This window comes from Gossypium arboreum, chromosome 4 (assembly GCF_025698485.1).
Source record: "Gossypium arboreum isolate Shixiya-1 chromosome 4, ASM2569848v2, whole genome shotgun sequence".
Taxonomy (NCBI): domain Eukaryota; kingdom Viridiplantae; phylum Streptophyta; class Magnoliopsida; order Malvales; family Malvaceae; genus Gossypium; species Gossypium arboreum.
This window is the reverse complement of record NC_069073.1, coordinates 121,320,190-121,334,496: the sequence shown is the minus strand read 5'-3', so window position 1 is coordinate 121,334,496 and position 14,307 is coordinate 121,320,190. Positions and strand designations below refer to the sequence as shown.

The window sequence follows — 14,307 nt, the reverse complement described above, 5'->3', positions numbered from 1 at the left end:
TTCAATATATATTTTATATATTATATTATTTGAAATATTTAAATATTTTAACAAATTGATTGAGTCTTAGCTCGATTGATATTAATATTGGTATCGGTGCAGAAGGACATGGATTCGAGTGCACTGAAGCGCGTTGTCCTATTTAAGGGTTGATGAGGAACTATGGGTAATTCTAGGTATTGTATAAAGAGCAAATATGATAAGAACCTATAATAAGATTAATGTAACACAAAATTCCTCATTTTAAAATGCTTATATTTGTAATTATTTTATTTGGATATATATATATATAAATTTAAGCTATTGAAATTTCATAAGATAAAAAATAATTATAAGAGAAAATAATAGAATAAAAATGAAAAAAGCATATATGTAAGGAAAAATGCAATCCGAGTATTATTACATTTATAAAAATGTATCAATATTATTAATAATATAAATATCAAATTGTTATAGAATATATTTTAACCCGACTGAGAAAAAGTTCCTTTACTTACTTCTAAAGACTCTTAGAAGGGTGGGCTCTCTTAAAAACTCCATTTTTTTTGTTTTCTTTTTTAAAGAAGAACCCCTTTTCTTCTGCATATTCTAACCAATAAACTGATCAACGGAGCTACTAATCAAATTATGTATCAACAATGGTGCAGTGAGCATAAATTAAATATAAATATATATTTAAAAAAATTAATTTTTGTGGTTAAAGAATTTCTATTTTATAGTGATACTTTATGAATTAAATAAAGAAATATGGAGAATTTTTAGAAAAATTGAGTTGCTAAAATTTTCATTTTGAAATTCCATATTATAGACATCAAATTTTATTCTAGTCCAAAAATCAATGTTTTGTTATAAATTCAATTTGGCCCAATTTGAATGAGCCCACAAAATCATTCATTTATTAGACTTATATTTTGCACTAATGCTTATTCAAGTGGGATTATTTGAAGTTGATTGATAAATTGAATTTTTGATTTAATTTTAGATTAATTGGACTAACTTTACAAAATTAAATTTTATGTAATTTTTTTATACAATGCTTAAAATAATATGTTTAAATAGGAGAATAATATGCTTGAAACACTTAAACCCATTAATTTTAGAATTTTTTTTTATAATCCCTTAGGTTTATAAATTTATATAACTATATTTTATTTTATTTTTAAATAAGGTTAATATACCATTTAATACTCGAGTTTGATTTTAATATTAAATATGGCATTTGAATTTTTTGCTACCCCAATTTAGTACTCAAGTATGATTTCAATGCTACTTGAGTTTTATTTTGTCCCGATTAAGCACATGAATTTCGTTTTAATGTTTAATTTGGTGCCTTGAGTTTTTTTTTTATCCCGATTAAGTACCTATATTTTCTCACTAGTGCACAAGTGTCAAACATTCATTGGACCAGATGATGTCGTTTGGTATAGGTACCAAATTGAACATTGAAGCCAAATTCAAACCAAATATGAACAAAAAAAAAACTCATATATCAAATTGAACATTGACACCAAAATTAAATATCAAATAATATATTAACCTATAAATTTATTTATTTATTTATAACTCGGTGATGTCGTATCATATTATTATTCACCGATAATACATAAAATTTATATACTAACCATGCATCAAACATAAATATCTCTTTTAAATCACTATAGAAAAAAGCAAAAAGCAAAAAACCCTAAATGATTAATTGATAGAATCAAATAGAAGAACAACACGTCTTAAGGATTGACAATTATGTGGAGGGTCCTTTTCAATCAAAAATTAGATTTGTGGAGCATTAACATATTTTATACATATATATATAAAATATTACCATACATTTAATGTCAAAGAAAAAAAAAAGCTAAAGGACTTTTTTGCCTTTGATATTATATTTTATAATTAGATTACAAAGCAAAAGAAAAAAAAAGTAGATATGGATATTTAAAAAGCCTATACTTTAGGGTATCTAGCATGCTTAAAGTTCTTTATAATTAATTAAATTGTTATTTTTAATCAATGTATCATTCATAATTTACTATTCATAAAGGTTAATGTAGGAAATTAATGTGTAATGCAACAAATAAGTAAATAAAGTAAGATTGTAAAGATCGAATACGTAAGTTTTATGTGGAAAAACTACTCAAAAGATGATAAAAAATTACGGGTAAAATGAAATTTTACTATAATAAAAGAGAGTATAAAAATGGAGAGAATCAAAGGAAAATTTGAAACCCCAAAAGAAAAACCCTTTAAAACAAAGAACAAAATTATCTCAATCTAAATATTTCTGTTATCATAAAAACTAAAGTAACTAAGACCTATTTATAGGGTGAAATTCGTAGCATATATGACTATAACCACCGTAGGTTAACTAGAGTTTAATTGGGAAAAGAAAACCAAAAAACTTGAGGTGCACATCGTCACATTGTGGCGTGGCATCGCGTCGTCGGGATGAGAGATTTCTTCTTGTTGAGATGAAAAACACTTCCTTGTTGCAACGTCACACATTGTTTAGTCCGAAAATGTGAGATATAACTCCACAGTTATTTTTTTGGGGATTCGTAGTTAAATTTGAATCTAAATCATATAACCATAGACAAATAAAAGCGGCAGGCAAGGGCTTTAACCCAATAGAGATGAAAAAATTGTAATTTAATCATTCTATAAATGATGAAATTATAAGTTAATATATATAGTATTTTGCTCCCCAAATGAAAAAAATGTTTAATCCTTTAAAAATAATGAAATCATAAGTTAATATATGATAAAATTATATTTTGACCTCTTAAAATTTTATAATTCAGTTTTGATCCTAAAAATTTGAATTCCCCCAACATGTAAGGCTAGACTTTAAGGAAGATGATTAGTCCAAAACTATATATATATATATATATATATATATGGGAAGGATTCACTTTACATCATTTTATAACTTTTTATATGATTAATATTTTAATAATCAAATCGTCTTATTTTATACTCAATTTTTGTAGATCATGCATATCAAGTTTCAAATGAATTAAAATTTCTAACTACTCATTTTATGTAAAAAATTCAACCGTTAAATAAATATTAATATAGATAATATTTTAGATTAATATGATCTGAATATCAAATTCGATAAATTGATCTCTTTATATTTTGTTTTCGAAGTATAATGCGAATAATATCTCTAATGGCTTTGCATTATTTAAAGCCATCGTGTCCCATTTTTTTGTTTTATTTTTGGTGGAGGTGGGGGTTACTTTCCAATATTAAAAAATATTAATTTTTTGTCGATAATATTAAAAAAAATATTATTTTATATATCAACATTCATGCATGTAATAATAATTCTGTTTCCCAAAAGGTCTCATTGTCCGTACAATTCAGTAGAAAAATATTTGAGTCCTTTGCTTGGCTAAAATAGAAAGTAGGGTTAGGATGCTTTTACTTTGACAATTAAATAATTTAATTAATATAAATTAGTGTATTTGTATCGTATTTTTTAATATTTTTAAATATCTTAATATTTAATTAAAATAAAATAAGATATCGTTAATTTTTTATCGATCTCATTATAAGTTTTGATTATATCTATATTTTTGATACAATACATAAAATTACCTATAGTTCTTCTTAACCCATAAATAAGAGAATAATATGCTTGACGCACTTAAACCCACGATTCTCATGTTAATTAACTTAAGACTTAATTGACATATAGTCAGTTTTGGTAGAACGAGTATAATTGTTTTGCTAAATTCAATAATTAAATTATTGCAAACTATTAAAACGAAAGTGACTGAATTATAAAATTATTAAAAATTAATTAATATAAAAGGCTTTGATTATAATGATGTCATATATTAACTTTTCATAAATTCTTACTTACGAAGGTTATGCTTCGTATCCAAAGCTTTAATCTTGGTGGTAATTACTGATTTACCATGGTTTTTGGTGGTAAAATGTTATATTTTAAATTATACTATATTTGAATTTAGGGTGTAAAATAAACGAGCATAAATATATATGCTTCAATTCATAAATAAAAATATAACGTGCTTCAATACATTTATACTCACGTCTTATTGCACTAACAACAATGCTTATGCCAATCAAATTAAGACTCAACCGTTATTTTTTTAATTTTTATATATTTAAAAGATATATCATACTTATTTTGGAATATGATTCAAACATAAATATTTTAAAATATAGATTCCTTAACTACTAACCTAAAAAGAAGTACCCAATAAACTCAAATTAATAAACATAACTAGTTTACAAACTCTAGGGGCCTTAATAGTTAATTCATGGTTTCTTAGTTTTTTTCCCATGAATCCACGCCCTTTCGTTTCATAATTTATTAATACTATATATATTTTCTATTTAATTTAGTGATTGTTGTGTTACTCGGGGGACCGCTCGACATGTTAATGGCTTCTTCATTTCAAGAGAAAGCCTCAACATTTCCGAGAAGTCAACTCGTTGATGCGCTACAGTTGTTGGGAGCCATTTGAAAGACTGGAGAAACCGTGCAAGCCATAGTTGCACGGTTGCTAAACCTAGTGCCTTACCAGGGCAAACCCTTCGACCTGACCCGAAAGGCGCGAGCCTCAGATCTGAGCCCATGATGGAAACATCCTCTTCGATGAATCTTTCAGGCCTAAAAGTCCATGGATCTTTCCATATCGATGGGTCATGAGTTATTGCCCACATGTTAACCATTGCGGTCGTACCAGCTGGGATGAAAGACTTCCCGATGTGTACGTCATGGATGGCTAGACGAGCCCATGAGAGAAGTGGACCTGGTGGGTGCAGTCGAAGAACCTCTTTCACAACAGCTTGAAGGTAAGGCAAATTGGGGAGATCGGAATCATGAACACAACGGTCGTCGTGGTGGCTGATGCAAGAATCAATCTCCTCTTGGACTTTGGCTTGAATGTCTTGATGTAATACCATCCTCGCCATGATCCATTCCAATAATATAGCCACCGTATCGGTGCCTCGAAATATCATTTCCTATATAAAAATACAATAAATTAATTTAAAAATAACAATAAATAAAACCTAAATTTTAAATTTAATAATCATAAAATCATGCTTTGGCACTTTTTAAATATCTATTATATTTGAAAATCTATTTTGACCTAGGAATAAAACAAAGATATCAAATAACCTTTTGGTTTAGTGGTAAAAGTGTTATGTTGTAAGCATAAGAGTTAGGGTTTGGTCCCAATGAACCTTATTTTCAGGGGCGAAGCAAATTTTTTTTTTAAGGGGAGCGAATTAAATTGTAATTTTTACTATAGTAAAAATATAATTTTAAAATAATTAAATTTAAATTTTATCATTTTAGAAGGGTTAAAGTGTAATTTTACCTTTATTAATTTAGAATTTTAAAACTTTTAAAGGGTCTAAATGAAAAGTTTCCATTTTAGGGGAGGCTGAGGCCCCTGCCAGCCCTTTTAGATTCGCCCCTGCCTATTTTCTTCCTTCAATTATAGAAAAAAAGTTTATTAATATTTATTTTAAGATCCTTAGTTTTTTAATATATAAACCCAAAATTTTAAAATTTTCTCTCTAATACTAATATAATATCATTGTTATTTATCATATCTTTCTTATTAAATGAGGCATCACATTTGGTTAAATAACCATATATAACTTTTATTCATTATGTATTAAATTTTAATTGATATAAAAATAATTATAAATTAAGTCTATCTAGTAGACGAGCAAAGTTATACACTATCAATCTATTAATCGTGACATTAAAATAAAAAATTTAAATAAATTTTATAATGAAATGGGTAAAAGTATTATATATTAACAGTTTGATTGCATTTTGTCTTCTCTACTCATAAATGGGCAAATTAGTTCATATACATTAGATCAAAGAGAAAATTGGTCATTTTGTTAAAAATTTCATCCACTTTTACTGTTATAAATTAGTCATTGTACGTCAGTATAAGATATACATGGCACCTTACGTGCCAATTTTTAACGGTAGAAATGTAAGAAAATTTCACTGAATTTATCAGTTTGCTCTTTGGTCTAATGTATAGGGATTAACTTGCCCATTTTTTGAATAAAGAAAGCAAAATGCAATATGACACCTAATACAAGCGCCTCATTGTATTTTTACCTAATGAAATGCTATAATTTAGAGGATCAAAATACAAATTTATCATTTCATTAACTAATAATAACTAACATTAGAAGGAATCAAGGGGACCAAAACCCTTACCTATCTCGATTGGAGGTATTTATGGACTGGCTCGGATCGATGCCCAGTTTAAAAAAAAATTCAATTCTAAACTCATTTTTTGACCGACCTAACTCCTCCAAAAAGTACATTTCACTATTCAAAACTAATAGAACATTAAAATTATATTTTAATTAATATTTTATATAATTTTATAATTAAATTTAAATTTTAAAAATATTTTTATTATTTAAATTAAATTCAAGTATAATAACTAATTACCCAACCCTTCGATAAAATCTACCCCAATATCGTCCCTCGATTTTGTATATTAATTTTATGCTATTACCAATGAATTAAATCCAACTTATACACTATCAATGCAAAATAGAATATGTTTTTTCTGATGATAGAAAAAGAGTTCTTACCCACAATACAGCAATCATGTCGGAATCAGACAACTGATCTTCTTTAGACAAAGTCAACAAAGCTGTAAGAAAATCATGATTTCCGCCATTGATGCTCTGGTCCAAAGCTTCTTTTCTTCTTTCTTCTACAATTCGACCCACAACAATCTTCACCTTGTTCGACAATTTATGACACATTCTTTTAACACCATTGAAGTCTAGAAACCTTACAGGGAAATGATCTTCCCAATTAAACATAGCGATTAATTCATACCCTTCTTTCACCATTAGCCCTAGTTCATCCGCCATTGCTGAACTTAAAAAGCTTCCAAATACAGTATCTAAGATATTAGTTAATGACCCTTTTTGTAATATCATTCTTAGCTCAACAAACCCTTTGGTTTCCATGGCTCGTTGGGTTTGAACCACCATGTGGTTGACCACTTGTTGGCGGAGTGGCTCGAGGTTTAAGATTCTCTTAGGGGAGAACATATGGTTAGCCGCGATTCGACGTAGGTGGCGCCAGTACGCACCCGAGGGTGCGAACCCGATGGCGCGTTCAAACATCAAGGACCGAGCTGAGTCTTTGATGGGTCGGTCTGAAAACGCGGACCCCCCAAGGATTTCTTTGGCGGTATCCGGGTGACTACTGATTATCACTCTCGTTGCACCAAGGCTGAATTTCATCAGCCTCGTTGCACTAAGTGACGCGGCCGCAGCAGCTAAGTTACGATGTGCGACCGCATTCATTACTGGTAACGTCCCGAGTAACGGCCAACCGACTGGACCGGGAACGTCCGGGGATGAATTCCGCCATGCGAAGCCGCCCGGGACGAGCCAAAAAGGTGAAAGGGACAATAACAAGAGGAAAAACAAGGCGAAAAGCCATGGAATTTGGTGCGTTGTGAGAATATAACAAGACAGGAACAAAGAGAGATTAATTCCCAGAATCAAAAGCTTCATTTTTTTTATTTTTTCCTGAGAAAATTTTAGAAGGAAAATTAATGGGAATTGTGTAGAAAATCTGGGTATGTTCATGAGAGGGATTTGCATTAGGGGATGCAGTGTATATATAGGCACGTGGAAGAGTGTAACTGTGGTTAAGGGTTTGGTTAAGTTTGCTAACCATGATTAGATGAAAACAATATGATAATACGACCCTATGATGATTTTTTTTTTTTATATTTACTTCGAATAAAAAGCAGTAAATTTAGTTAGTTCGTTTTTCTAATTTTTTTGAATAAGTGGAAATTAAATTGTATATTTTTATGAAAGTTAAAACTAAAGTTTATCAGCTTAATAGTTTATATCATTTTAAATTTTTGAAAAATTAAATAAATTTTTTATTATTTTTAAAGTAAAAGTGCAATTTCACCATATTCTAAGGTTGGGCCTCTTCCCGCTCTCTAACATTGCCCGTATTAGATTCAAGTACCACCCTTTGGTTATAGTTAGTTACTAGAGTTCAGTTCGTTGCTAAATTAGTTATTCAGTTCAATACTTAAAAGTACTGAAAAGAATGACAATATGTCAACTATAAAATAATCTTTAGATACCATTTGAAATTAAATGTAAAAATTTTACATGATTCACTTACACCTATATTTACTTTTAAAGATAGCTTAATCCATTAGGACTATATACTTTACAAAATCCATGCAATAGATAGGATTTGTAATTTAAATGTATATCCATAATCACGATAAATACAATTTTTTTCTATTATTGGTATTTTTTTATGATTGAATCGTGATATTAAATATACATCTATAACCTTGGTTAAACACAATTTGACCACAATCAATAACATGAGGGTAGAAGTTGAATTATAGTATAAAAGGAAGGGTCAAGTAAAGGGTTATTTTGTCATTTCAATGTTTTTCTATTATCAATACTCATTATGATTGAACTATAATATTGAATATAAACGCACAAATCGATCACAATCAATAAGTGAAGGTGTCGATTCAATTGTAGTTTAAGAGGAGGGATCAAGCAACCGGTTATGTCGTCATTTCAATTCTTACTATTATCAATATTCTTTACGATTGAGCTGTGATATTGAATATACATCACAACCTTGAATAAACATGATTCGATCGTAATCAAGAACATGAAGTTGGCGATTCAATTGTAGATTTAAAGAAGTGATCAAACAATCTGTTATTTAGTGATATTGTTTATGATTGATCTATGATACTGAATATTACCTCCACAATCTCGAATAAACACGATCCAATGATAATCAAGGACAGTAAGTAGTGATCCAATTGTAATTTCAAAGGAGGGATCAAGAAACTGGTTATTTTGTCATTTCAAAAATTTTCTACATTATCAATATGTGATAATAAATATTACATTTACAATCCTGAATAAACACGATTCGACCACAATCAAGAAATTAACATGGCAATTCAATTGTGGTTTAAAAGGAAGTATCAAGCAACCCATTATTTTGTCATTCCAATTTCTTTCCATTATCGATATTTTACTATATATTACATCTGCAATCCCAAATAAACACGACCTAACCACAACCAAAGACAAAAAGTGATGATCTAATTGTAATTTAGAAGGGGATCAAGCAACTGGTTATTTTGTCATTTCAAATACTTTCATTAGCAACACATGATATTGTATATGCACCCATAACCCTGAATAAACACAATCAAATCATAATTAAGATCAGAAAGACAACAATTTAATTTTAGTTTAAGAGGAGAGATCAAACAATCAATTATTTTTATCATTCTAGTTTATTTCCATTATTGGTGCTCTTTATGATTAAACCGTGATACCATATATTACATCTGCAATCTCAAATAAATACGACCCAGTGCAACAACAATAGTAAATGGTTGTCCAATTGTAATTTAAAAGGAGGAATTGAGCGGCTGGTGTGAAGCCAGAGAGGGTGGTATAGGGCCAAGCATCCCACATGGAAAAAACCAGTAAGTTGGACTAAAGCTATTTTGTGTAAGGGAGCCAAAGTACAAATAATTGCAAGAAGCAACAATAAATGAGGGAATATGTGCATATGTGTGTATATATATATTATAGTCAAGCACAAATGAATTGATATATAGATTCTCGCTTACAATTATCATACCCCATTTCTCTTGTTTTATTCAAAATAGAGATAAATCAGTAAAATTACCATGTACATATTCGTATTACAAGTCAGATTGTATTTTGCTTGATTTATTAAAAAAATGGACAAATTAGTCCTTGTACGTTAAATCAAAGAGCAAATTGATTCTTTCTATTAAAATTTCATCTATTTGCACTGTTAAAAACTAGCAGGGCTAATGGAATAACCAAATAATGATACGTGCTATGTGTACCTCATACTGATGTAAAAGGACTAATTTTTAACGGTAAAAATAGATTGATTTTTTTAACAAAATGATCCATTTTGCTCTTTGATCTAATATACAAGGACTAGTTTGCCCATTTTTGAGTAGAGGGGGCAAAATGCAATCTGGTTTCTAGTACAGGGGCATCCATGGTACTTTTACTAGATAAATTTCAAAACTATGCATGAACTTTAGTCTAAAGTGCAGTTTTATATCTTAAATTTTGACTAGGTCCAATACTCATAAATTATTAACACAATTATTGATATAACATCATTTTATGTTTATTATTGCATAAAAATAATTAAATTTATCTAATATAAAAATAAGTTGATGTATTTATTTCTTTAAATGTGTATAATTGAATGAGAATAAAAGTTTCATTTATATATTTGAGCCACAATCAAAGTTTTATTGTATAACTTCCTTAAACCAAAGTTTATGTATCAAATTACATATTAAATCAAAATTTATGTATAGTTTTGAGATTTGCCCTTTGAAAATAAATAAATAACTTTTACCTTATCTGATTTGAAATTTTGAGATTTCACGTTCAAATTTTATCATACGAGAGTTATAACAAAATTTTGAATTTCTCAAATTATTTATGATAATTTGGTTTGATCCGATTCTTAACTTTTTTATATTAATGTAGAACGAAGTTCTAACTTTCAATTTATAAATATAAGCGAATTATTAATATAAATTTTATTTGAAATAAAAAGATAAAAGATCAATGAGAAAAAAATTCATCAATTATCGATTCATTGGTTATTAATTGAATTATTACAATTTTTTAAACATTGTAAAGCACTTTCTTTCAGAGTTTACCAATATAAATACAAGCACAAGTACAAAATAATAAACAATCGTAATATTACTGGACAAAACCTACACATGACAATTGTCAATTATCGAAGCGAAAAATTACTTTAGGATTAAAATGAATAATAATTTAGGGAGCAAATTGTAAATTTTACTATTATTATAATATAATAAAATGTAACATTAAAATGATATTTTAAGGTAGATTTTATTTTCCCAATATTTAAATCACTTAGAAAATTACCAATTTGAAATTATATTAATTAGAGTAAATTTTAAAAAATTAAAATAAAAGGTTTCGATTTTTGATACATAAATTTTGGATCAAAATATAATTTGATACATAAACTTTGATTTGGTACAACTATACACGTGAAACTTTAATTGTAGTTCAAATGTATACATGAGACTTTAATTTTGATTTAAAAGTACACATTTAATGAAATAAATATATATTTTATACCGAATTAATGTAATTGTTCATGTAAGCAATATATAAACATGAAATTATGATACGTGAATGATGTTGTTAGTAATTTATGAACTTAATCAATAAACCCAATACATTTCATTATTATTTTTTCGGCACAGTATACTTAGAGGGTTAGCACTCACGCACGAGGAAGAGACATACTCACATCACACACACATTATGTCCCAAGAGAGCCACCTGAATAAAGGTCTATCACTTATTCTTTCGAAGACTCAAACTCGAGTAGGATTTATGGATAAACAACCTTTAGCCAACGAGAGTTGATTTCATTATTATTCAAACCAAACCAAACCAAACCAAACCAAATTCAATAAAAACCACAAAACAAAACTAAACCTAATATTGAGGATGTAGAAGCTCCTAGAGTCCTTTCATGTATCTACGCTCGACCTTGGGGTAATTTTAGAGTGTAGCCGCCCAGCGCTCAGGGCTGGAAAGAGCCCAAAATTTTTTTTCCAGCTTTTAGCGTAGAAAAAAATCTTCAGTTTTTAAGTTTTCTGATTGGCACTTCATTACAGCAGAGAAAAAAAAGAAAAGGGGCCCCAATTTCTTTTATTAGTATATGTTTTTATTTTATTGTATTATATTTTATAATTTTTTAAAAAGGGACCCCAATTTATTGTTTTGCTTAGGATCCCAAAAATGTGAAAAACAGGTCTGCATGTATTATGGTTTTATCGGCAATTTTCTTAAAAAAAATTTGGAATAGATTGAGAAGAAAATAATAAGTCAAAGTACTAAAATATAACAAAAGGAATTAGATTTGAAACGAGAAAACAATATGCTTTAAGGATTAAACAGAAAAAAATATGTCATGGCATCACATTTTTATCAGCAAATTTTTTATTTTGAGATAAATTAAGACAAACATAATAATTCAAGTATTAAATAATATATATTAAAAATGAGAAAACAGTATAATTTAAGGACTAAATTGAAAGAAAAAAAAAGCATGTGAGTGGGGGTAGATGATGAAGCTTGGCAATAATGGTGGTAGCGCACCAGTCCGTACTGTATGACTCATACCCCTTGCGTGGGACATAATAATATTTGGTGTATAGGCGCGTTGCCACTTTGTTTCCTTTATCATTGTAAAATAAAGAAAATGATGGATCTATAACTATTTGTTTAAGTTAAAAAAGGTTAATTTAAAATTTAAAAAGATTCGATTCAAATATTAGGTTTAAAAAATGGGTTTGGGAAAAAATAATTAAACGCGTTCAAAATATAGATCAAGCTCGAATTCAAACATTCAAGGCTTGAACTTAGATTGACTCGTTTTCTAAGTGTATTTATTTTAAGCTCATGTGTTGAGCTGTTTCAAGCTTGTACAAGTATAAAGTGTGTTAATATTATACTTAAACTTGACGCAAACTTGACCTGACACATGAAAACCTCTAATTGAGTTTAGTTTGTTTAACTTTTTTAAATATTAAATGAATATGTATTTGGGTCGGGTAAATAACGAGATTGGACAAAGAAATTTAAGGAATTTCGAGAGTTGTTGTAGTGATAGAATGTCGTTAGAAGCAGAGGGAGCTTTGGCCTAAAAAATTTGAAAAAAATTTATTATGTTACTTAAAATTTATGAAAATTTTAATTAAACCCTTTAAAATTTTAAAATAACTTAGAAAAATTTTAAAAAAAATTATTAAACCCTTTAAAAATAAAAAAAATTAATTAAACCCCTAAAATTAAAATTTTAAGTAAGCTCCCTCAAATTTTAATGACACATTTCGCTACTAGGTTGGGGTTGGCTTGATCGGGCAATGGATAGGTCTAGTTGGATTTAAATTCTTTTTAGTTTCTTTCTAAAACCAATTGGTAATGGATAATGTGAATTAAGTATCAATAAATATTCTCTTTTAAATAATAAAATTATACATAAATACAAATAAATATTATAATTATGATCCATAAAGAAGTCAAAATAAGTATAATATTAATTTTTATATGTTCATTATCCAAGTACACATTATTATACAAAAACCGAACATGAATATCTAAATCCGAATCCATAATGTTAGACTTGTTGACTTTGTACATTTAAGGGCAAATAATGACCAAAGGTAAGTCTAGTGCATAATGATAGCCAAAGGGGTCATAATGGGTTCTCTCACCTTGGATTCTAGAGTCATGTTTCGGATAACGATGACCAGTTTGATGTTGAGTAGAGGTGTTTGTGAATTGGATTTGGGTTAACTTATTTTACTTCTTAAATATAATAAAATATTAATATAAAATAATTTATGATATTTTATAATTAACTTTAAATTAAAAAAGAAATATTTTTAAGCCATTTGGGTGGGTCAAGTTAACTTTTGCTCGAGCTTGGAAATTTTTTAAAATCAAGCCTAATCCAAGCTCAACCTTGTGCAAGAACACTGTTAGTGTCGAGTCGTGACATGCACATATTTTTTTAAGCTCTTCCAGCATTATTTTCTTCTTTCACAATATCCAAATATTATATTTTACTTAAAAGAATATCGAGCTTATTACTATTCGATCCAACAAACATAAGTATTCAAAAGATTTTATGATACCTTAAAAACCTTATTCTAATTTGAGAGATCAGAGACAGTTATTTATGTTTGAGTTTGAAATACTCAATTAGATTTGAGTGCTACTTGATCCAGCATTAACAAACGAATTCAATTCATTAAATAATTCGAGCTTAAGCTTAACTCGATAATAATTGAGTAAAAATTTTAATTATATTTAATCGAACTCAAGCTATTTGTGAGTACAGTTGTCTTGTTTGCACTTCTACTTTACACAACCTATAGGATATAGCTACCATATTTGACATTTGTATCCAACAAATATTATAATACAAATATATATATATATATATATATATTCTAAAATATAATATTAGATTATGAAATATTTAATTCAAAGGACACTAGTAAATGGACTTCACACTTGAAGAATCTATTATTATTTTTTCTAAATTAAGAATATCAAAATATGTTGCTTTTACCATATTGGTTACCCAATTTAGAACTACCACTATCTCCTACATTACTTGAATAACCTTGTATC

At 28.2% G+C, this 14,307-nt stretch overlaps 1 protein-coding gene across 1 annotated transcript; it reads right to left on the bottom strand.

The window, feature by feature from the left end:
• Positions 1-4,079: 4,079 nt before the first annotated feature.
• LOC108460072 (cytochrome P450 78A5-like) lies at positions 4,080-7,627 on the bottom strand. Its single transcript, XM_017759451.2, has 2 exons — positions 6,610-7,627; positions 4,080-4,995 (listed from the first exon to the last, which is right to left on the bottom strand). The coding sequence occupies exons 1-2, from the start codon at positions 7,624-7,626 to the stop codon at positions 4,363-4,365; spliced, it is 1,650 nt and encodes a 549-aa protein (XP_017614940.2). The 5' UTR covers position 7,627; the 3' UTR covers positions 4,080-4,362.
• Positions 7,628-14,307: the final 6,680 nt, after the last annotated feature.